Below are 24,388 nucleotides of genomic sequence, written 5' to 3' on the forward strand. Positions count from 1 at the left end.
TCGGCAGAAGTGCCGTTTATACAGAGCAGTGACACAGGGGAAAAGGTGAGAAAATACAAACTTTTACAGGAAGTACTGCCTTTGAAACTTGACTCCTTTGGAAATTAAAGTTAAAGTTAAAGTCTGGATCAATATCGATCTACACTGGTTTACTTAGCTGGATGCTGTCAGCCTCCACTGTGAACAAACTGATAAAAATGTTCTAAGGACGTGGTGGGTGGATTGAAGCAAGATGATGATTCATTCATGCACCGAGCCCTCTGTCCCCTCCAGGCCACATCTAACGGAGTTGTGTGTCACCCGGCCCCACTGTCTTTCTTCATCAATGCACAAGCGGCACCCGCTCATAGCCTGCAGTGCACAAATACCAATATGAGCCACACATTGGTTTTTTTTTCAGCTCATTTGAATGCTTTCTAGTATGTTATGTAAATATAAGGTATATATGTGCTACAGCCCTTAACATTCTGGTTATATAGCGAGCCTTCAGTCTTATGTGCTCTCGCTCTCTCTCTCTCTCTCTCTCTCTCTGTCTCTCACTCTCTCTCTCTCTCCCGTCTGTGTTCAACTGTGATCTTTCGTCATGTTCGCTTGCCTGTTTTGGCACCCACACAATGGATTTGTGTGTGTGTGTGTGTGTGCGCGCGCGTGTGTGTGACACAGAGGAGTAGGTCAGGGCAAACTAGCTCTCTCCCGCCATCTAGTGGCTGGGTAGGACATAAACAAAATTGAACCACACTACTATATTAGGATACACTCAAATGAGCTTCAATGTTCAGTTGTGATTGAGGGTAGCCAAAATAATAGGAACACTGATCACCACTGCATATTGTGTGTGTGTGTGTGTGTGTGTGTGCGCCAGTTTAGTGTTTGCCTCTGGAGAATTGAGGCTTGACACTGTGAGTAGTTAAATCGCCTTTTGAACGCACCGCTAATGGAATCTCGGGCGCCTTTATGTGATGTCCGTGGGGGCAAAATATTTATTAACACAAAGGGCTGCGGCACCAAAATAAACCATTTTGAGGTTGAAAGATTGCGTGATATATGGAATACTCAATTCAATTTACTGTGTGTTATTTCACAATTAAACATCAGGCATAATGAAGTGACGACTGTCTTATAGAGAGATTAGTGTGTTTTAAGCGATCGGTCTGCATTTGCAATTGTGTCCTTAAATTGAAATATGTTATCGACTCCTACCATGTGAATGGAAGTTCTTGAATTTAATCCAAGTGGCCTATGAAGTCATGAATTTGTCTTCCTGACCCAGCAGATAGCCTGAACTCCTTTTGAACGGCACAGATGGCCGCAATAAACATTTGACAGGTTGTGCTAGTTTAAATGTCTGGTGGCGAACCAAAACACGCGGCGCTCCGAAGAAGTGACCTGATACTTGAGGTTGAAGTCTTCGGGCTTTGCTTTGCTGTGTACCTCAAACAGGAAGCCATGTTGCCCAAACACTTGACCAAAGAATGTCGACCTCCTTTTTTTTTCCCTTTCTTTTTTCGCCCCGTGCATCTGTGTGTGAGTTTGTGTATACACGGAATTCAGCTCTGTTAGAATGTTGTGACGCCACGTTTAAACAGGATGCAGGATGCTGCGCTATTAGTTTATGTAATACACGCAAATGAATGTGAGCTTCTGCACAGAAGAAAGTTTTCGTCACAAAATGTATATGTGTGAAAAGCAGGACACACTTCTCCTCTTTCCTTTGTGATTTAATGTTTGGACAGTATGTTATTAAATAACCTCAGTAGAAAAGCAGCTACTTTGTGAACAATAGAGAACATGTGTGTATTGTGTCATTTGTGTGAGCTCTCGTATTGAAGTATTGAGAAGGTTAATAATCCTGCCAGACTAAGTTAAGATCTTTTTTTTTTTTCTATTTTTGTTTCAAACAGAAAAGGTGAATGGGTTTCTCTGGGTGGCATCCAAAACCCCCTAACACTGCCCTCTGGTCATAACCCTCTCTTGTTTTACATCTCGTGTTGTTCCATCCCTTCCTCCTCTCCCATGAACTCAGGGATTCCTCTGGATGCGGAACGTTCCAGAATAACGTCGTTTCTCCCGTTCCTCGCTCTCCAAAATGATGCAAACCCAAACCTCATCGATGAGTGACTCATGCAGATAATTGTTACTTTGGGAGAGACGTATCCGGTTTCTCCTCTTTTTTTGCTGGTCTTCCTTTTGCCTCATACAATGTGGTGTTTGGGACACTTTGGTATTTTGGGTTTTGCGGCAAAAAAAAAAAGAGGATTAGTAAAAAAAAAAAAAAAAAAAAAGATGAATTTTGAAAAAGCTTGTTTTGTCCTGATATGTCAAATTTGTCTGCAGTCCATTCATGCTGTATAGTGTGGACACCCACATACTCGCGGCTGAGAATTACTGCTGGCTGTCAATTCACACTTTAACCCCCACCCCCACACCGGTACTTCGGCCTTTCTCGCCTTAATGTGCGTGCACTCACAGCAGACAAGGAGGCGCTCTAAAGTGGCCACTCCAGTGGGCTGTCCAAATGGAAGATGCATTTTCGGGGTGTAGGCATAGCTAGCTAGCTACCTGCACATCGCAATTGTGCAGGATAACCGCTGATGCTGTAGCTCCACAAATGTATACTACACAGTTCTGTTTTTGCACGTTTTCAGCAATTACCTTCAAACATGTGGAGTATAATCTATTAAGAAAAGAAAGATCTGAATTAATGTCATGAAAGTCCTGAATCTATAATGTAATAACTGAATATGTTATTGGCTGATTATTTTGTTGTTGGCCTGATTTAAAAAAATCTTTGCAAATGTAATAATTGAGCCCATAACGTAATATGAAATTGCATCATGGGGCCACTTATCTTTATATATTACATTTTGGTCCGTGATAAACGGGGGTTTACTGTAGTTCCATTTAAGAACAGACAAGGAATGAAAGACATTTTTTGGTAAGCAGGGAATTGAGAAGAATCCATCCCACTTTCAAATCCACAATACTGAACCCCCCCCCCCCCCCCACCCCCCCTGTCTTCCACTCCCCGTCCCATGTGAGCGTCAGCCCGACTTTGACTGGCCCCTTCTGTCCCCGCTCTGCTGACGCGTTGCTGCGCTCCGGCTGGCGTGCATTGTTTTCCGTGCTACTTGTTGCTCCCAAAGCTCGCACTCACACACACGGTTTGTCGGCGTTGAACTCCCGCGCGGGACATCGGGCCGGGAGAGAGCTGCGTTGCGGTAAGTGTTCAGTTCTGAAAAGTCATTTGATGAAAATGCTAAGCTTGTGTTTAAACTCTTCTGCATTTAAGTGAGGAAATGTGGCTTTTTTTGCTGATTCATCCCTTCTCCATGGCTTACTGCTGCATTACGGTGGTACCTCGGAACGATTTTAAGCCCCCTAACGTTTGGAGTTCCGCCTTAAATGAAACCAAACTGTCGTGTTGTTTCTTTGAGTAGGATTGTGTCTGATTACTTTTGTCCAGCCCTGGTGTGGTGCATTTGAGTTCCCTTCCACAGCCTGAAATATACTATACGTGAAAATATGAATTATATTTAGTGTATTTTAACCATTTGTTGTTTAACTCTGATGCACTGGACAGTACTGTGGATTTATAATTTTTGGGACTTCATACAGGCACGTGGAGGTCACGACCCAAATGTCCTGTGTAAAGTTGCCGAAGTTAGTCTGATCTTGTTTGATGTCGAGCATAATTCTGAATCGAGACATTGTGGAGAGCGCATATGGAAACAAATGAGTATTTTTTTTTTTTTTTTTTGTGGGGCTTTGACATTTTAGGCTAAATTAAGAAACAGAGATGGCATTTGTGTTTGTAAATAAAAACCGCAATGCCACAAATTATGACTTCAAATATTGCATGTCCAGTTAATAAGCGACTTCCCCTGAATAGCAGCACTGAATCTGCAAGATGTTCAGTGAGTTACTGTCGCCACACACACACACACACACACACACGCATACACATGCGCTTTGTCGTCCAGAGGGAGTGCATTATTTGCTTCACATCATTGTGTCGACTCCTCTTCCCGTCAACGCCCCAACCCGCCCCAATCCCCAGTCCCCTCCCTCCATCGACCACATCTGGATTGGCCCACCAGCTCACTGGGAACAAGGGAGTGGATGGGATAGAGAAAGAGAGTGTGTGTGTGTGTGTGTGTGTGTGTCGGCGGGGTGGGGTGGGGTGGGGGGGGAGCATACAAATGTTAGGAAAGGGGGCTAGAGTTCCCTTGGTGGACTTTTTCTGCAACAACAATGTCCTTATGAAGGCACGGTGTGAGAGGAAACGCGCACACACAAGGTGTTTTAACACCTGCCTCATTCAGTTAGGCAAATCATTGTTTATCCCACAAAGGCACTGTTTGTTTAGAGTCCCACTGCAATGACTACGAATGAATGAATACAGAAACGAGTGACCCAACTGGAAGTTTACTGTCAAACTACGCACAACAAATGGCTGCATGCTCTGTAATTGGTGGTTGTTTTGCCTTAAATTCAGCAAGATTAACGCTAACGCATAGTGGGAAACTCCATCGACACGGGCTAACGATTAGCATCTATGTGGCTGTCTTATAACCTTTTAAACAATAGATGTTTGAACACAAAACGGTATTCAGTCACTGAGAGCAGTGGTAACTCTTGTTTGTCTGTATGACTGTATTATACTGCCCCCTGGTGCCTAAGGCGGACACACCCGTAGGGAGCAGGACAATGAATTGAATTGAAGAATAAGTATTTAATTATTTAAATTCTATTTATTCATATTATGACTCTGTTTTTCATAAAGCATAATATTACAGAGTGCTACGTTCGTATTACGTATACAAACGTGTTTTTTGCATGAGTATTTAGAATTCCGACCAATAAAAGTCTTGCCGTCAATGTGTTAGTACAGCTAACTGACGCGAGTGCACAGTGGTAAGTGGCTAATGTGCGAGAATAGCTTACGACCAAGCAAGTTGTACAAACTTGACTTGTGAGTTGCTCAACCCAACTTCACTCGACTTGCAGGAACCCGACTTGACTTTTCCTCAGCAAATTGAGACTCGCTTGAGACTTTGAGGCTCACTTCTGACTTGCACATAATGACTGACGAGGCAGAAAGGTCCATGTTCTGCGACGGTGTCGGTGATGAAACATCTCCGCCCACCAGGAATGGTTTGGCGGTGCAGCTGTGCCATATGTGCGAATGCAATTCACTGCTCTCCTGCTGTCAGCGCAGCTGCTCGTGTCTCACTTGACTCCTGACTGTAACACGCTAGCATCGCTTTGATTTATAGTCAAGCGGTGTCATGGTGTTACAGTGCACATGGCTTGAGCTTGAGGAGTTTCCATGCTGAGCAGGAAACACAAGAAGAAGAATATAAAATCATCAAAAACTAAGATATCGATGTGCATGCTTAAAATGGTGAGCAATGATAGCGGCAAGTGTAGTCAGCAGCGTTGACTGTCGCAAAACAAAAACTATACATAGATTAGCTTGAAAACAAAACATCTAACATATCTATATAAAATATAATTACATTTCAAATATAAATCTTTCCAGGTGTCAATGCAAACAAAGTCGGCAAGAATAGTCAGCACCTTTTAGCGAAACATTTAACAGTATAGAAGCAGTAAATTGTCAACAAAGCGTGAATGTGAACAGAGGCGGCAATAATAGTCAGTAGTACTGTATGTAACAAATACATGTTTCAATAAATAGTCTGTATGTAAGCAGTCGATTGACAACAACACATGAATAAATGTATCATATATGAACAGAATACGGTGTTATATACAGAAGTGAAGGTGAGAAGCAGCAACAATACTGTAGTGTTATATGTCTCAAAGAAATACGAGTCAGGATGTTCTGAACTTCCGTTTCCATGCCAGTGACAAACGGCAAAAGTGCGACAAACAAAATGCTCTTGACGTTCGAACGTATGCGCTGCGTGAAGACACCTCGGGGATTCCCTGCTGTGCTGAGATCATCCATCCTCTTCAACCACAGCAAGCCGTTCATCCCTGTTGACACGGCCGCTTAGCCAACACTCCTTCATACACTATATGCATGCGAGGTGAAGTATAGTATGTGACACTAGCGACTTTTTTTTTATCACGTATACTACTCCAAAAGACAGGGAAGGTCCACACGTTTATTTACTTTCGCATCCGTAAAACACGTTGCCTGCATGTGTTTTTTAAGTCTTTCCTGTTTGCCCGCTGCGCTAGCCAATGGCTGCTATCCGGGGAAGCGGCAGAGCCAGCAGTAATCACAAGTGTGTTTTGTATCCGCACAAAGAGCCAGCTTGCCTCCCCCTCCCACCAATAATAGCTGTAATCCAGCCCTTTCAATATGATGCATAACATGGTGAGACCAAAATGAGACTGCAGCATTTTCACTCCTTTTCGGGGCTCAGCCAGACACATTTGCATACGTGATTGTTATTTATGAGGAAACAAACACTAAACATTTATTTGGACAATTCCACTTTGATGTGACGCTAATTCTCTGAGCACCGAATAGCTAAGCAATGAACATAACTCTGTTTAATGTGAATTGGCTTCATAAAATGGGTTGAGAAAGAAAACCATTTCAATTATACTAAAAGTACTTGAGGCTTTTTTAAATGTAACGTAAAATCGGCAGTTATCGAATCCCAATTAGTCAAGGACTCGACGTTCGCAGGGCACATAGAAACATACAAAACCATTCGCAGTCACATTCACACCTACGAGCAATTTAGAGTCTTCAATCAACCTACCACGCATGTTTTTGGGATGCGGGAGGAAACCGGAGTGCCCGGAGAAAACCCACGCAGGCACGGGGAGAACATGCAAACTCCACACAGGGGGACGCCGGGATTTGAACCCCGGTCCCCAGAACTGTGAGGCCAGAAAAATATCCATTTTCAAATCGTTACAATGCAGCCAACTTTATCATGGTTGAATGCTGATATCAGTTAATTAACATACTTACTCAACCCGTTTCTTGTCTCTTGAGTTGAATTGAAAAACATTTCTAAGTACCCGAAGCCTCCATCCCGAGCACAGTGGTTGGCATTCATATACAAGGAGCTGGACAGTATCGCATGTTGTTTTACCGGAACGCTTTTCTACGTCATCCCAAGTCATCTCTGTTTCAGTTTTCATTGTAGGCGCATGTCGACAGCACACCATGTCATTGTTGCTCTCGGGACCATACAAGTGTGAGGTTTGTTCCACAAACTTTTATCCTTCTGCTATGATTTGTTACCCAACGCTGACTGTACCATTGTGTCAACTAGCGCTACCTCATTGCTTCTACTGGGGCGTCGTGCAATTGCGTCACTGGCCTTGTATAATTAATAGCCCCTTTCACTTTGGGCTATTTGAGCCGGCGTTTTCATGACTCACTGCCTTGTTTTCATGGTGAAAATACTGTTTTTTTTTGTTTTTTGTTTGTTTAAATAATAAAAATAATTTTGTGACTTCAGTGTGGCGGCCTTATGAATCCCACTGACCCGTGATCCGCCCCAACCCTAACCCATCTTACCCATCCTAACCCTAACCGTAGCCCTAACCATAACAAACTTGATTGTTTTTATTTTGTAGACTTGCGACACATATTTGGAATGGTCATCTAGTTACAGCTACGTAGACTGTAGCTGTAACCTTCAGCGATGCAGGAGCCAATCATATTGCAGCGGTGTTCAGTGGGATTCCTAATAACGCCTCCACCACCACTGAGTTGCTACGGATGGGCTCACAGCTAGAAGTATCCCGCTTCTAAAACCAATTTTCAAAGAACTCTGTGGATAAGCACATTCCAGAGGTGAAAATGCGCAATCAAGGGAGAATGATCTTGTTGAGAGATTTGACCAAGAACCAAATAGTCATGTGTGAACATGCAAGTAAGTTCTTGAAGGACTGCTTTTGGTTATGTCATAGTTTTGTTGTCAGTCTTGGCGATACAGACTTAATTCACACCCTGTTGGTTGCCTCCGTCCAAGCCAATTAGTGCCACAGATGGTCTCACAGCTAGAAGTATCCTGCTTCTGACAGTAATTTTCAAAGAACTCTGTGAATTAGCACCTTCCAGAGCTGAAAATGCGCAATCGGCGGAGAATAATCCTGTTCTAGGAGAGTTGACCACAAACTCAGTGGTCATATGTAGACATGCTAGTAAGTCCTAGAAGGACTGCTATTGCTTAAACCATCGTTTTTCAATATATTTTGGTGTCAGAACCCCAAATCCTGGTGGCAGTTTGCTCTTAATAATATTGGCATTTGAGAGAGAGTAGCCTCACACTTTTCCACCACCGCTTGACGATGGTGGCTTCGATCCAGGCAACTGAACAGCATCCTCATCCTTGTCTCTGATTCAAGTAGCCATTGAGACATAAATGAAGAGTCAGTGCATCTCAGGACAGCTGTACTAACAGCCACGGATGAATACAAATAAGTCACATCGGTGGACACAGGCCCACAAGATGTGGACTGTGTGCGTGTGCATGTGTGGGCGCCCACAATGGCCAGCCCACATACGCACTCGTGGGCACAAACCTGCTCATGTGTCAGGATAAGTTATGGACTCTGGTGAGGTGTTAAAAGATGGAGCGCTTGCCAGCGCGGCCATGAATCATAGTTGGTTGGATTATTTTTTTTCTTCCCTGCCTCAGCCCTCCATTAACATCTCACTCAGAGGTGGGTGTTCAACGGCTGTTGTAAAAAGTGCCAAAGTGAAAGCAGGGTCTGTGTGGAGGGAGGGAACAACATATTTGTAGTTTGCTTTTACACCAATTTCAAACCTTGAAGGTTCTCACTGTCCACTGCAGTGTCTCAGTCGTGGTTGGTCAACTTTACCCCAAACACTTGTCAGTGTTTGAAGGCCAAACGCAGTGATGCTGTAGTGTTTTCTCAGCTTTGCCCCAGGGGGAGCTGTTGCTACAGCTGTGGACTGTCAAATACACTCCCCCACGCACCCCCACCCCTCGTCCTGCCCTCTGGACCGCACCGACCATCCATCAGCGTGATCTCCGTTTAGTCTTTAGGCCTCACGGCCGACTGACGGCTTCTGTTCTGCCGTCGCGTCACCGCCGCAAGTTCTAAACCTGTTAGCGACACATTTCCCGACCGCGCACCAAACGGGAGTCTGGTTGAAGTTATGACTGAGCTCCGGCCCTAGAACTAAACAACGTCTCGCCTGGACAGACTGCAAAGCACGGGTGTGTTGTTGTGCTGCAGCTTGCCCACGGCTTTCCAGCCCAGTTGACCCTTCATGTGGAGTGACTAATGCCTTTGTCTTTCAACCAGCATTGATAGTGTTTTTTTTTTTTTTTTTCTGTAAAGACAAAACAGCAGACATTTTCCCTGCTTCCTGGATGTTTGAATGCTTACGGAAGATCATAAAACAAGCAGACATCTAAAACAGGCGATAGATTGAAGTCTATCATGGTTTCTGGCCTGTTGTATCTCAGTGACTTGACTTTGAAACTCTAAAGGCATTCCTTCCAAAGTCCTTGATGATGATTGATGAAGGTCCACATGTTATCTGATTGGTTTGTTTTCCCCCCCCCCCCCAGATCATCTTGAGCAAACATGTTTTATTCAAATGTTTTCCGAAGAGCCTTATTAGAGTACAGCGGAATCTTCAACGTGGAACTCAAGCCATTTCATAATGCTGGCTGACCTCTTAAGTTCCCACAGGAAATAATGTAAAGAGAATTCATTTGTATCAGGCTCAAGGTGTTGACATTATAAAACCTTAAACTTAAGATCAATTTAACATAAAGAGAGCCTTCGCACAACCTTTCTTTTTCAGATTTTCACCTAGTGGCGGTGGGTATGGATCGGATCCCCGCGGTAAACAGGTTCACAACATCGGGCGTCAAAACCTGAAGAGTTGGCACCTATTTTTTTTTTTTTTTTTTTTGTACCATCCAGTCCACGTGTTCCATCACGGCATCTCCACCGCTCAATATTCGCGCCCAACCTCGGGCGCACAGCCATCTGCGTCCTCAAGTCAACCTGCATTTAATCTCACTGGGCCTGTTTGCTTTTATACAGCTCCTGGTCCCGCCGAGTCGCCTTGGCTGCAGACAAGCGCTGCTCTTCCAGCAAGGTGGTCGCGGGCAGGGGGTGGGGGAGGGTTATGTGGTGCAGACGAGGCTCATTTATTTGATGCATTGGGTTGGCCTCGCACCCAAACAGGAAGGACAATAATTAGACCCGCAGCGCTAATGACCACAGACGGCTCCATGTGTCGTTGTCTTTTGATAGGCTCGTTTGTGTGTGATCACATGTTGGCAGGCATTAACGAAGACTAACAAGAGTGAGAAAGATGTTTTCATTAGTTTCTCCTCTTTCGAAGATGGATTTTAATAAGGAGGCTTAGGTTCAATTTCAGATTTTCTCGGTGTCAGGTGTTATGTGCAACTCTTCCCGGGTTTACATTTTGAAGCATTTTTAAAATTTAAAATATAATTGGCCAATGGGGCAATTAGGATCCAGCCCCGTTGACTCTGCCTAGCAACAAGTGACCAGCAAGTGTCCGCACAATTTGCGTTATTACTGCTGAAATTTGAAAATTGTTTCAGTTGTGAGTTTTTATGATTAGGGTGAAGCCCAGTTTATCATCAGACTCACCCGCAACAGGTGAAAACAATCGCTTAGAAAAATAAAATAAAATAAAAATGCCTGTAGCATAGAAATGTAAACAAAAACACATGACTATCATGTTAGCATCATTCTCATACAAGTACAGTGTAAAGTCAAGTCAGTCACCGTATGTATATCATAACCAACTAGAAACTACTCACCATTTGGAATAGAACGAAAATGCCAAGTTTTGTGTGTTTTAAATTGTAAAATAATAGGAGTTGCTCACCAGGTAAAACATTTGGCTCAAAAACTGAAGAATCTATCGATTAATCGATGGATTTGGATTGTCAGAATGTTCTGAACTGCTGTTTCATCGCCAATATTAAGGAATTAGTTGCTAGTTGATAGATTTTTGGCTCACTCAATCAATGGTAACGATGAAATGAAAACGATATGATTATTGCGTAATGCGAGTTAAGTTTGTGTTTTAAAAAGTCATGAGACGAAACCCAGCGGCGGGCTAATTATGAGAATTTTGCGAGTGTTGAGAAAAATCCAGTCTTATTTGGACAATGGTAACTGACCCGGGGAACTTGTATACACAATTGGGAAAATCGTACATTTTGTTTGGTTTAGTATTTCTTTGCGGCTCAACGCCATGCCGCCAGGTTCATATTTTGTCAGTGTAAGCAGGGATGGTCTGGCCTGGAACTGGAGCGCGGGGGTGCGCATTCCTGTGAAAGCGGCGGGCCGCATTGGGCTGAGCTTGCAACTTTGTTTGTGTGTTGTGTGCGCTTGACGCTCATGTAAACTGACAGACAGACCGATCGATTGCGTTTTCGCTGCCGCACTATTTTGTCGTCGTCTGTCACAAACGCTTCCATTTATTAATTCGGCTGACATGTTAGGGAGGTTGAGGTTGTAAACCGCTGCTTCGCGTCTTATAGCTGACAATCCAAATGTGAGTTTTTCATCACATTAAAGACACATCAGCTCAACTTGGATTTATGGAAATCCCTCTGGAATTGCATATGAGATGCTGTTGTTTAGCCACATGTCAAATTCAGCCAGGCATAGTAACAAGGAGAATACACTGGGTTACCAAAAAATTGGTGCGTATGCGGTCTAGGGTCTTTTGAGGTTATTTGTTTATTGCAGCATACGTGTGTGACATATCCTGTGCGGGAGATACGCCGCTAATTACAGAGGCCCGCGCCACAGAGCAGCCGGCGGCGGCCCTCGGGTTCGCATAACATCTCGTTTAGAACCCGACGTCGCCCGTGTTTGTGCACATTTGCCCCGAGCCAAGGCAGAGTGAAGACGCTCGCTCCACCAAACTAGTTATCAATGTGGGTTAACGATATTTTTAGATGTGATTTATAGGCTGCGTTAAAAAGTGCGAGCGTCCACAGCAGTGGTGGACTGTCAATTTTGTTTCAACTTTTGTGTCATGTTATTAGATAAATATTGATTCTGAACTGTTCCAGATGATGTATGTGGCACAGTTGTATGCTTTTTTTTTTTTTTTTTTTGAGTATTGATGGTTGCTGTAATTGCAACATGACAGTGGTGGTATTTAAAGGTGGATTACGTCGCGTTAAAGGTCGTTTAGATGTGATTTCATGAAATGAAATGCAATCTGGCTCACAGAAGACAGAGTGAAGTCTTCCAGCTCTGCTCTGTCCTGCATAATGAATGTTTGTTTTTTGTTATTACGCTAACCAGCGGAGCTACTGTTGCTAGCCAACACAATATGCTTAACTTCTTGAGCATAAGGAGCAGCGGAAATACAAATACTGTCCTCAAGTTGATTTTCCAGCTGTTGTATCTGTACTGTTAATGAACTATTAATTTTTCATGATACATTTGATACATTGGAATTTTCAAAAGTACTAGTGGTATCGGTACTCTGTGTCAGTTTCGGTGAGTACTCGAGTGAATATTCTTGCTGGTATCGGTCTGAAAAAAAGTGTTCTGGAACATCCCTGCTATCTCCCTAAATAAAAAGATAACGAGAAACCCCAGTAGGAAACTATCAGTATATTTCTCATTCTTTGCTGTGTTTATTCATGTGTAATCTTTTTATTATATTTATCATCTTTACACATAAACTGTGTGAAAGGCAAGGCTGTTTCTACATGTGCTTGATTAACTAACTCAGTGTGTGCATTCCTAAATCAACCTGAGGCAAATACTACAATAAAATGTGATCTTGGGGTGAAACTGCAGGGTGTGATTATGCAGTTCACAGCTTGCAGGAACATTAATAACATCAGGCTCAAGGTTTTTGTTTTTGTTTTGTTTTGGGTTTTTTTTTTGTTTCTGCTCTGTGGCCTGTAAGTGTGCATGTCACCAGCAGAGGATGCCACTGTGTGCCATTTCCATGTAAAGAAAGTCAGCACAGGTTTTCGACAAGTGACAGGAACCACTTTTAGAAAGCTGGTGATAAGAGTCATATCTGCGTGTATGTCCATATTTGAAGATATTCTCCTCAAGTGCACATTTTTCATTCAAAATAGATGGCGTGAGCTTTGATTGACTGGCAAGGACGCAATGTCATTTTTCCTTAATGACATGACAAGTGAGAATACAGAGAGGGCTGTACGTGAATGCAAAATGAATCAAACGGATACTGAATTCTGTACGATATGATGAAATGTGAAATGCAGCAAGGATATTCTGCAGCGCTGTATGTTACGACTAAATGTTACAAAAAAGCATTGCCTGTACAGGTAATGAAGCTTTTATGATGGGAACCGATGATTTCTATTTCCATTATTTTCCTATGGGGAGCATTTTCAGTCGTCCGAACCGTTCCAAGAATTCCAGCCCTCATACCTCGGCGAGCTCGCTTTTCACCCAAAACCACATCTGTCCCCCTCAGTCGCGGGTGACGGAAGCGCTCTGGTATCCGGGCTCTCTCGCGGCCTCGTTAGCTGACTCTCACAATACCGTAACGCAATCGGCGAACACGTGGCCGCAGAGGCGTGTGCGCCGTGTGGAGAATGTGACGACGCAATGCGGTAGCTGAGCAGAAGTTGTGTTGTGGATGCACAAAAGGACATGAAAGGGCTATTTCTAAAGCTATTGTTCCCCCAAAGATATACAGAATAGCTAGTGGCCACTGGCACTCTATAACATGGTACTGAATTGACCATATTTGGACATACAAGGTTTTAGCCCGACAATCACTATATATATATATATATATATATATATATATATATATATAATTTATTTTTTATTTTATTTTTTCGAAACTTGAGATTGGTCAATGATTTGTTAAATTCAAAAAAAAAAAAAAAAAAAACAACATACCCACGTGGTGATTGAAAAATAGTATCGATTTGTGAAATTGACCAAATTTGGACACAGGAGGTTTTGGCCTGACGGCAGGGAATTATGTCATTAAAGAATGTCTCAAAGTCCTTGCTTTGGCGTCATCTGGTGGCATCTTGGTGCCAAGTAACTATGTTGACCTGAGGGGAGGAGCTTCACTTGGTCAGGCCAAAGCCTTGTCTCATCGAAAAAAAACCTCACCATACTGCTGGAATAAATGCAATCTCGAGACATTGTTACTGTGACGTCCTGCACTGCAACATACACAGAGGTGTACCTAATATTGTGACCGATGAGCGTATGAATCCTGCATTATAGCGAACTCCTGAAAATCTGCAATTGTCCAAATGAAGCTCCTTAATTCACTTCAACATAGTTCCTTAGCACCCCTTGAAGTCCAATTGGCGTCATATAACCAATTTGTGTGTTTATACTATGCATTCTTTCCTTGTATTTGGCCTCTCTTGTTTAGCCCAGAGCTAATTCCCGTCTTTGTTTTTTTTTTTTTTTTTTTTTTTTGACGCGTAAACATTTCCTCACCACCTCACAGAAAATAAGCAGAGCCTCCCATGATCATGCCCCTTTAAAAGCGCCAACGTTTGATTAACCGTGCCGCGTCTCTTCAGGGAAGGGGGTCACAGGAAAATGGCAATGAGTTGTCATGCTAATTTGGCCAAATTAATGATGTGGTAATGCTTCGATCCCAATTAGCTGCGGCTGATGTGTGCATGATTTCTTTTCCGATTTCTATTTGGGGAAAAAAAAAAAATAACAGGGCGTTGTAAGAAGCTCAATCATCATAAAATTATGTCAATGTGATGGCTAACAACTTCTGCATGCATCGACTCTGCTCGTGTGTCAATCCACAGCATCCCATTGGGGTGTTTTCAGGGTTGGGGGCACTCCAACATGTCACCCCTGTCGGCACGCCTCGTGACCCCCCCCCCCCCCCCCTCACCCCCTACTTGGGGGTCACTGACCTCCACAGCAAGGGTCGCTATCACAATCAGTCTTACCCTGTTCTCCTTTGGTACAGTGAGTGAACCCCGTTTATTGCAGGGGATACGTTCCAAACCAAGCCGCCAATAGGTGAAAATCTGCACTCTAAGCAGTTTAATGCCACTCCCAGTTGAGGTTTATGTAAATGAACATTCAAAAATGCCAATTACAAGTATTTAAAACAACCACATACTGGTAGCTTTGCCTCAGGAAGGTCATCTTAGCTTAAGGCTAACAAACGATGCATAAACGCCATAGCTGAGCTCGCGAATAGCATCGGCGTCGCGGTGTTATCGCCCTTTAAGCAACGGATATTTGAAAACAAACGGTGGAGCAACACATAGACAGACAGTATAACAATGCTCACAGGCGCATGTTCTTTATCCTCTGTGAAAAATGACTAACTTTACCGCAGCTTACTGATGAGTTGTGACCATCTCCTCCACCCGTATGTTTGCCTATACATTTGCATGGGTCACATTGTAAATTGTGGCGTAAGCTGACAAATGACTCTCAAGGGCCTTTAATGGTCACGCAACAGAGGTTTTGTTGCATCTACAAGCTCAATGTGGCACGGGGCGGTTTGTGTGTGCGTTTCCATGACATCATTGCATCTACCCATCAACTTGTCAGACACGACCCATGGTCTACACCAAACCCACCTTGTTTAAAGACACAGGAAGACATGAAGTCACCCCTCCCCCCACCCCAACTCAAATACAAGACAGTGTCACCCCACCTGCAGAGTCCCAAACACGGAGGTCAGACTGGTAATGAGAGGAGGAAAGCTTGTTGACTCATCAAACACCACTTTGTGTGTGTGTCTGTGTGTGTGTGCGCGCGCCTCCCGCCCTCTCTTCCCATCGAGGTGTCATGTTGTGAGACGCGAGGAAATTCTAAATGGGTTTTCCAGCTTTTGACGATGCCCTGGGAGCCGAATTTCAAAGTAAAATAAAATACAGGAGGAGTAGTCGTACTTTGGGGAATTTATGAGAATCGTGTGCGAATTATGTGCGATATCAATGTCACAGTACTGTATAAACATTCATAACAAGCCGACAGTCATAATAAATAGTGACGCCGTCATTCTTCATTCTGTTTGTGCTTGGCGGAGGTAGCAAACGGTTGTAAAAGTCTGACCTTCTTAGTGGAGATCATAAAGGAGAGTGTGCGTGTTTGTCGCTGAGTTTTGTACCGCAGGATTTGATGATTTTTGCATGGTTACTGGAAAGAATGTACGGGTGAACGTTTTCCTTTCCGCCCCCCCCCCCCCCCCCCCTATTTCGTCTGCGCCTTCTGTTGTTTTAAATGTGTCTCCATGTCGTAGACTGATCCCATTGCGCACGAGCAGGTGAAGCCGAGGGACTGCTAAAGCTCAACGGGGTGACAACCGGGATTGGAAATTTTAACTGGGCAGCCCCGCTGGCGTCTGTCACGACTTGGCAGCAGCTGTTGTCGCCGGGCGAAATATAGCCTCCGACGAGAAACGCTCGTGATTGGTCAATCAGTCGGTTTACAGTGGTGTGCATTGCATCGTGGGTACAAAATATTGGAACCACCTCTCAATAGGAACCAATGCAGTTCTCCACTACTGCAAACAATAACCATCATAACAGACATATTTTTTTCTTGTCAGCCAGTGTGTGGACAGGGGCTTCCAGCTCGCCTGGCCGCTTTAGAGCGCCCCGTTGTCGGCCGTGAGTGTGCGCACGTCACAGAGAGAAAGTGGAAGAGCAAGGTTTTTTTTTTTTTTAAAACTCCGATGTGACAATCAACGTGCGGATAGGGCCTTCGGACTGGCGTGGCCACTTTAGAGCGCCTTGTTGTGCGTGAAAAATGCTAGATGACGTAGCATCCATTTTTCCAGGTTGTAGAAGTGGTATGTGGTTTCAGCGCATTCAGCAGACAATTCTGTTTTTCCAGAATTTTGAAGCCTCCTTTTATAAACTCAGCAATTTTTTGAATCATTTAAATTTGGCAGAGTTGTTAACACTACTCTTCTCTTTGGTGTGTCAAATTTACAGGAGGTTTCTTTTCACTTAAGTACCCTATTTAAATACACCCTAGTTATGTTTTAGAACATTTACAGTGCTTTGATTTTCTTTTAGAAGAATACAAACACATTTAAACATTTAATGACAGAGAGCCAGCGCAATGGATAACATAATAGTATAAAATATTGGACAAACACTATAAATAAAATAGAGGAACAATTGTAATAAGTTACACACACACACAAATACACGAAATACTGGTACTGTGAAAAGTGGAGTTTACTGTACTGTATTTTACTGGTTTCCTGAAAAATAATGTTAAATTATAGTGATAATTACGTGAATTTTACATGTTATGCTGTCAATAAATGTCATAATAGGACTTTAATGAAAAGCGGCCATTAATATTCTGGGTGCAGTTGTTTTATACTTTTTAAAATTTTAAAAACAAAACAAACAAAAAAATCGCGTTTGATCGCATTAGGTACAGGCAGGTGTACCTAATGAAGTGTCCGCGTGCGTGGGAAGGACCCACGGGGGGAGGGGGAGCAGTGTCAGAGAAGAGCTGCCGAGGGAGGTGCACTGTTTGGAGGCCACAACTCACTCACTCTCTCTCTCTCTCTCTCTCTCTCTCTCTCTCTCTCTCTCTCTCTCTCTCTCTCTCTCTCTCTCTCTCTCTCTCTCTCTCTCTCTCTCACACGCGCGCTGTGTTTTCGAAACTTTCCACGCATGTGTGCTCAGCTCTGATACTTTTTTTAAAAATTTTTTGCAACTCTGTCTTTTTGGACACCAGTCGACGTCGGTCTGCGAATTTCCCCTCAGGGAAAAAAAAAAAACCAAAACAGAACACATCGTTCCACCTTTTTTTTTTTTTTTCATTTCCAAACCTTGGAAGTTGGAGTTTGGAAAGAGCCCCACGACGTCGCGGTGAGAAACAACAAGTGTATCTTTTTTGTCGCTTCTTTCTTTCGGTGGTCCATTTTGTTGTCGCCATGTCCGGTGGGACACTTTGACGCCACTCGTTGGACGGAACCATGTCACCTCGGAGTGTTCCCCCAGTGTTGTTGTTCTAAACACACACGTTTTGACCCTTCAACCCCCTCCCCACATTTTGTATTTTTTTTTGCCGTATATCGTTCATTATTCTTGTGGCCTGCCTACTCCCATGGAAGGCGACCAAAGCAGCGGACCCCCCTCGGAGGAGCCCCACCGGGCCCACGACGTCGGCGCCGGTTCCGACAGTTTCTCGCAACTGTGGAGCGACGTGATGGGGATGCTGGTAGGTTTCAAATGGGGAACGGTGGGGCTGTGACACTTCGAAGTGTCTTCCTCAAAGTTGCTGCTTTGAAGTCGTCAAATTGGTTATTCCGTTGCGATTCCGTGGATTCAAGTCCTCGACTTGAGTCCGTCAAGTGCTGGTATGCAAATGAGTGTGTATTGTAGTGTTTTGCCTGCTCTTGCGTCGTTGCCATTCCACGCGTGATTCTTTAGTTCCACGTGGAAGGCGCTGAAAAAGAACAACAACAAAAAAAAATCCTCAACAGCACCTAAAAATGCTCTTGTTTGAAGCCAAATGCTATGGACCTTTCCACAACCTAACGCTCGTTATCCTCACTAGTAAGACGAGTCAGTGCACTAGTAGAACGATTGTCTTCCTAGTAACGTTTCCCCCACTACTATATGACCTTTACAGTAGTAGTGCAACCACGTTGAAATCTGTGCGCGACTAGTACTGCTAGACAAGCGCTGGATCTTACCTAGTAGAATGTTATCATGCCACTCGCGGTACTAGTAGCATCCCGTTGTCCTACTAGTGAGGACAAAGAGTGTACTAGTACATGGACCATAAGCTGGGTAGCAAGGACCTGGAATCAATGTTCGGTTGAGCATTTATTCCATATTCTTAATATCCAGCTTAAGCTCCGTGTGCTAGTTTCCTCTTTGTCGTTACTACTAAGACAGTTCAGGGCACTGGTAGAATGACTCAGGCACACTAGTAGAACAACTGTGTTACTAGCAACTTTTTGCCTTCTTGTTTTTGCACTCGTAGCACAGTTGTCAACTGCCGGTGCAGGGTTTTGCCTCACTAGTAACACGTACGTTTTCCTGCCTGTATGCCACACAGTATCTGTGTGAACGGAAAGACAGTTACGCGATGCAAAAACCCGAACTTAGACGTCAGCCACCTACGAGATTGCTGTCATTTTACCTGTCTTGGAATGACGTTTAATGCTATAAAAAAAACTACATAGTTTGGCATGAGTCATATTTCTCAGTTACTTTTAAGTCCGTAGAATATGTGGGATGTGTGTTTTCATACATCGAGCAAATGTTAGCTTTTTCTAATGTAAAACACTGCGCTATTGTTTTTGGCCCAACTGTTTGATATGCCAACCAAATGTGCTCGCAGCCACTTGCGCTCTGCGTCAAGACGAGAGGTGTTAATTTGGTTTGGTATGGCTCTGAAGATTTGAATGGTGTGTAAATGTAGTGTGGTGGTGTGGGGGCGTTATGCTGTCCTGCCCAATGACACCGGGCGGGAGACCTGGCTCACAGCCGGCCAATTTATCCAGATTTATTGCTCCCGAGGCAGATGTCTGCAAAGGATGTGCTCATCTTTTGACGTTTTTCCTCCTCCTCCTCTTGCTGCCAGCTTGCCTGCACACACTTCCCGCGCACAAACACAACAAAAACAAACCTTTTGTATATTTTTTGCAGTCGTGAAATGCAAATTGGCTTCTGTTGTGGCAGTTTTGATTAATCAAACCGTTCTGACGTGGCAGCTTGTTTCAATTTTGGTGCCGGCAACATTTGAAAAGATGATGCTGTTATTGTGAACTTTAAAATAAATAAACAGAAGGAAAAAAAACAAAGTCAAGTGTTAAGACTCGTGTTGTCACGATACCAGAATTGTGACTTCAAGACCTGCATAAAGTACCTCGATACCGGTACTGAAGCGATACAATCATGTACCCTTACATGGCTAATGCAGATCAACTTGGGCTAAAAACAGCTCCTTTCACATGAGATACACTACATTATCACTTGCTCTTATTTGCGCTTCTCACAACCCTTCCTGGGAACGGCCTTTTCACCTTTTGGGTTTAGCGCCAAGCTTGATGACCTGACTTTACTCAGTGTTGCAAATGTGTTTCATCTCGATTCACCCCCCCTGCCCCCAACACGCGAGAACTGAGCCTTCATACTTGTCGATAGCCATCAATCCCGATAGGCTTCTCCAAGCTTGCTAAGCACTGCCTCTTACCTACGGTTCAGTTCTAAGCTCCCCCCGAGGCCTGCAGCTAACGACTTTAATCTTAAGTATTTCTTTACATTTGATCAATTTGTTTATAAAAGGCGCTTAAATTCTTGCGCTCATGCAATGAAGCGACCCAGATGGTTGTGGAATGTGAGTACGGATTTAATAACCATGCTGCCGTGTTAGTTGTTGATAGTGCTAACATAGATGCCTTTGAGCAAATTTACTGTCAAGTCAATTATGATACCTTTCCATCTGTTGCTCATCAGCAACATGACTGGCGAAAACTAAAGTCATCAGAGTTTGCTTCCCAAACTCCTCTGAGACAAAAACCTCTCCTTCAGTTATGATGTCAGCGATCTCATCAATCTAAGCCTTGTGAAAAATCCTGCTTGCCTGGAGGGAATCCTCTCTTTTTAAAGAGAGGTGTGGGATTGCATGTCGTGTAGATGGGTGTGTGTGTGTTTTCTTTTCCTCTTCTTATATGTAAACCCAACAATATGATAGCACTTTTGAGATGCGAATATCGATTGTGTGTGTCTGGGATGCGCTAGAAAAGGTGATCCCTCCCATGTAAACAAATGTTTCACATCATTCGGCATTTTCACAATCAGAATCAGAATCCTCTTTATTTGCCAAGTATGTCCAAAACACACAAGGAATTTGTTTTCACCCGGTGATCGTAGTACGAGTCAGAATGGTCACCAAATCATACCACTGATATCTGCCAGGACTGAGCTAACCCATAAAATAGAGATGAAATCCTCTGTGTTCTTAAAAGCGGCGGCCTTCCATTGTGTTGATCAGTCCACAGTGTGACTTTACAACTTCCATAACACTTGGGCCGTTAGTACACCGACAGAAAGGTGTCGATTACTGTTACGGTCCGGAGCATTTATTTTTTATTTTTTGGTACATTTACAACGCTTATCTCAAAAATTGCATAGCGTACCGAGTTAAACTAACTGTACTGATTGGTAGACTCAAGCATGGACCGTTGCCAAGCCGGCTCACTTCTCGATAACTGCCCTTCCCTTGACTGGTCTTATCACTCGATTCCTGCAGGCTTCCTCTGCTGCTTTGCTGTTCAAGCCACGGATATCCTCAGGAAGCCCCCTCAGAAGGACTGGACTGGGACCCCTTGCCTCACCTTCTTCCCTCTTTGACTACTCATCAGCATCATTTCAACAAATTCTTATTTCCTCAAAAACATTTTTAAACGATACTTTATTGGTTTCTTATGGAAAATATTCAAAATGATGATATAAGTCCCTGTCCAACTAAGCCCATATCTTGATTTTCCAGTCTTGAACCCTCAATATTCCTGCCGAAAATGAAGTCCTTACAGTCTGTTTCCCATTTAGAGAATTGTAGTCCAGAGATCTTTAGACTTTGATTCCAGGGGTATCCTATCTGAACAATGATGATGATCTTGCTAGCTTTCAAGGACTATATTCCTTTCATGCTAACACTGTTGCAAGTGACGTTTAAGCTTACGTGTATCCATGACAGAGTGCATATTCACTCCATTCTCCTCTAAACAAAACATTAGTACAATGCAACACAAAACAACTCGGCTGACGGTAATTTTAACCGGCTGATCCAGTACCGAAGTTGCATTGCGTGTGAAAGTGATCACGCGACTGTCGCTATCCTGACGTAGCATGAGAGATCTGGCTCCATTATAAACACTTTGTCATTGTTCTTTCCTAAAAGAGCACAGTCGCGATGCCAGTTGGGTAACGATGCCACGGATACCGCCATTCATCGTCACTGAACCCCAGCACTCTCAAGAATGTTAAGTCCAAAGAATTGACCATAGCAAGCATGATAGCGTTGGAGGCAGCATTTTAGCGTGTGGAGATGTATATTTTGTACAAAGAAAAAGTACTTTTAAACTGTGCAATGCCTTTAAGAGTGGCTTCGGTATTACCGACTAAAGAGCTGCTGCATTAGCCTAGCATAGTGAACTTAAAAGCAGACCTAAAGTTATTAGTTTAACGATCTGAAGATTACATTGAACCCTGATTGAAAGTATGTCAATTTTGGAGTGCTATGGACTCAAACTGCAACCAAATACTACCTTGTGTGCAGTGTGAACCAATACAGTTGCTGGCTAGACAACTTAAATGAGACGTAACTTGCTGCGATATGTTAATGAGGCTTTTTAAAAAGATGTAGAACTCCTTATATTTACCGACGTAGAAAGAGGCAAACGGGCCCTCAAGGCGAGCCTTCGTGGTTGCTGGAATGCTATGTGAGGAATTCCATGGCCAATTGATCATGCAAGGAGGGTTGACTTGACCTTCTGACTGTTTCCATTCTCTCCAGTATATGCTGTCAGCTAATACCGATAATTTCTATGACGATATCAAACGTGAGGCTTGTAGAGCTTTACGAATCTGATAACACCAAGTCATTGCATATGACAGAAATCTATGTTAAAGGACTGGCAGTCCTTCACTTGTCCTGCAGCAACATCCCATAACACTTGATTTGATTTGATTTATTTTTTTGCTATCTGGCCCCGCCCTACTTCAGAAGTGTATGACACATGCTTCTGACTGACACTACACACGAGCATTCCTGTGTGTTCCTTCTTGGGTGTTGTTTTCAATTGTTCCATGTCAATATCAGGAGTTTGTCCCTCCCTTCTCATTCAGGGTGGAGGAGCAATTACGTCATCCACAGCAGTCTGACTCTTTCTTTCCAACTTTGTTACCAGCAGTTTTACGTGAATTGTAATTTGAGATTGTTTTTTAGTTACTTAGTATACAAAGCGGAATAGAGCCAAGAAGTGCACGAGGAGCATGTTGCATGATTTAGACAATTGAAGCATGCGTGTGTGTTAGGAAGAGCAAAACTGCTTAGGGAGTATTCCCATTGAGATTGTCCATCAGCTGGGACCACATGTTTGTACATGACTGGTTTTGTTATCTGATGGGAACGGGAATCTGGCTTGCCGCTAGCCAAACTGGACATTTGAGACGTGCGTTAAAGGTCCGTTGCACATCATTCGCGCGCCTCCAAATATTATCGCCAATTTTCAATAGAACCAGCAGATACTCAAGTAATTTGTTGACATTTGCGGCGCACATCACCAGCTGTTTGTTATCGTGTCCGGTACGATATGGCAAATTCCTATTCAGGCCACTCTCCATCTGCTTCGGGTTGTTTTGAAATCTCCTGGATGCTAATGTGTGTTCAATCACACTAAGATACGCACACACATCCCTAAAGAAGACCCCATGCCTGTGTTTGCATGTGTCACTGGCAAGCCTCACTTCCACTCACAGTGATTCATTCATTTGTGGCCTGGCACCCGCATAGGGAGTCCGGTTGAGAATGTCTGAGAGAGACTGTTCGGACCCTCGCGCAGTGACTCAATGCTATTTGTCCGCCTGGCACAGATTAGATCAACACTGATGAATATTTATCAGGCTGTTATTGCGAGGGTGGCCTACATTTTTACTTAGGCAAGACTCGAATCCTTCCTCTCTACTCTGTCTGACAAAAAAACCTCAAGATCCTGAAGAATGAAGACTGGCTCTCATTAAACTGATCCCTGCCATGTCTCGCAGACCCTCTCGTCTTTAACATACCTGACACGTATCTTTTTCGGTCTTACTGGTAGAACACTTTCCTCTCTTGACCTGAACTGCAAGTCCACAAGACAAAGACAGGAACTGTGCGGATCTGAACTACAGCGAACGGAAGACTGTGTTTTGGTTTTGGGTTTAGTAAACGACTGAGGAGGGAAAGGACATTCAATGTATCACGGGACAAAGACCAGAAACAAATCACGGCCTGACAAAGGTGCCCGATAAGAATGACTGAAAATCCAAATAAAGCAGACCTTTCATTGAAATGTATTCATAACTTTTCTGTTTGTATTGAGTGTGCAGTGATTATCCAACAGGAACAATGCATCATCCCGTGTGTGTGCTTCTACTGTTTGGCTTGGTTGAAACTGTTTAAATGATGCATAAAGCCACAGCTGCACATTCCAAAATATTTACTTTATTTTAGGGGATCACGTACACTTATTATGGTATGAACTCTACATCCCCCTGCATGGCATGCTTGCCACGACTTCAAATGCCCAATAATTGTATTTCTTCAAAGCAAGCTGGACCTGTCCGACAAGATGACGACACATGAAAAGACCATAACCAATATTGTTTTGCAATGGCAGCATTTTCTTTTGCTTCCTGGGTGTTGGGAGGCTAAACACTTG

General features: G+C 43.5%; 1 protein-coding gene across 10 annotated transcripts in view; it reads left to right on the top strand.

The window, feature by feature from the left end:
• Positions 1-24,388, top strand: part of sash1a (SAM and SH3 domain containing 1a) — a 144,152-nt gene that overhangs the window by 79,325 nt on the left and 40,439 nt on the right. For 3 of the 10 annotated variants that reach the window (XM_061704237.1, XM_061704238.1, XM_061704248.1), the window contains exon 1: positions 17,606-18,171. The exons of 6 other annotated variants lie outside the window; for them this stretch is intronic. In XM_061704237.1, the coding sequence (XP_061560221.1) occupies positions 18,058-18,171 (114 nt within the window). In that variant the 5' untranslated portion in view covers positions 17,606-18,057. Of the gene's footprint in view, positions 1-3,127; positions 3,219-17,605; positions 18,172-24,388 lie in introns of those variants that run through there. One more of the 10 variants, XM_061704241.1, reaches the window with a different exon arrangement.

Source organism: Phycodurus eques, chromosome 18, assembly GCF_024500275.1.
Source record: "Phycodurus eques isolate BA_2022a chromosome 18, UOR_Pequ_1.1, whole genome shotgun sequence".
NCBI classification, from domain to species: domain Eukaryota; kingdom Metazoa; phylum Chordata; class Actinopteri; order Syngnathiformes; family Syngnathidae; genus Phycodurus; species Phycodurus eques.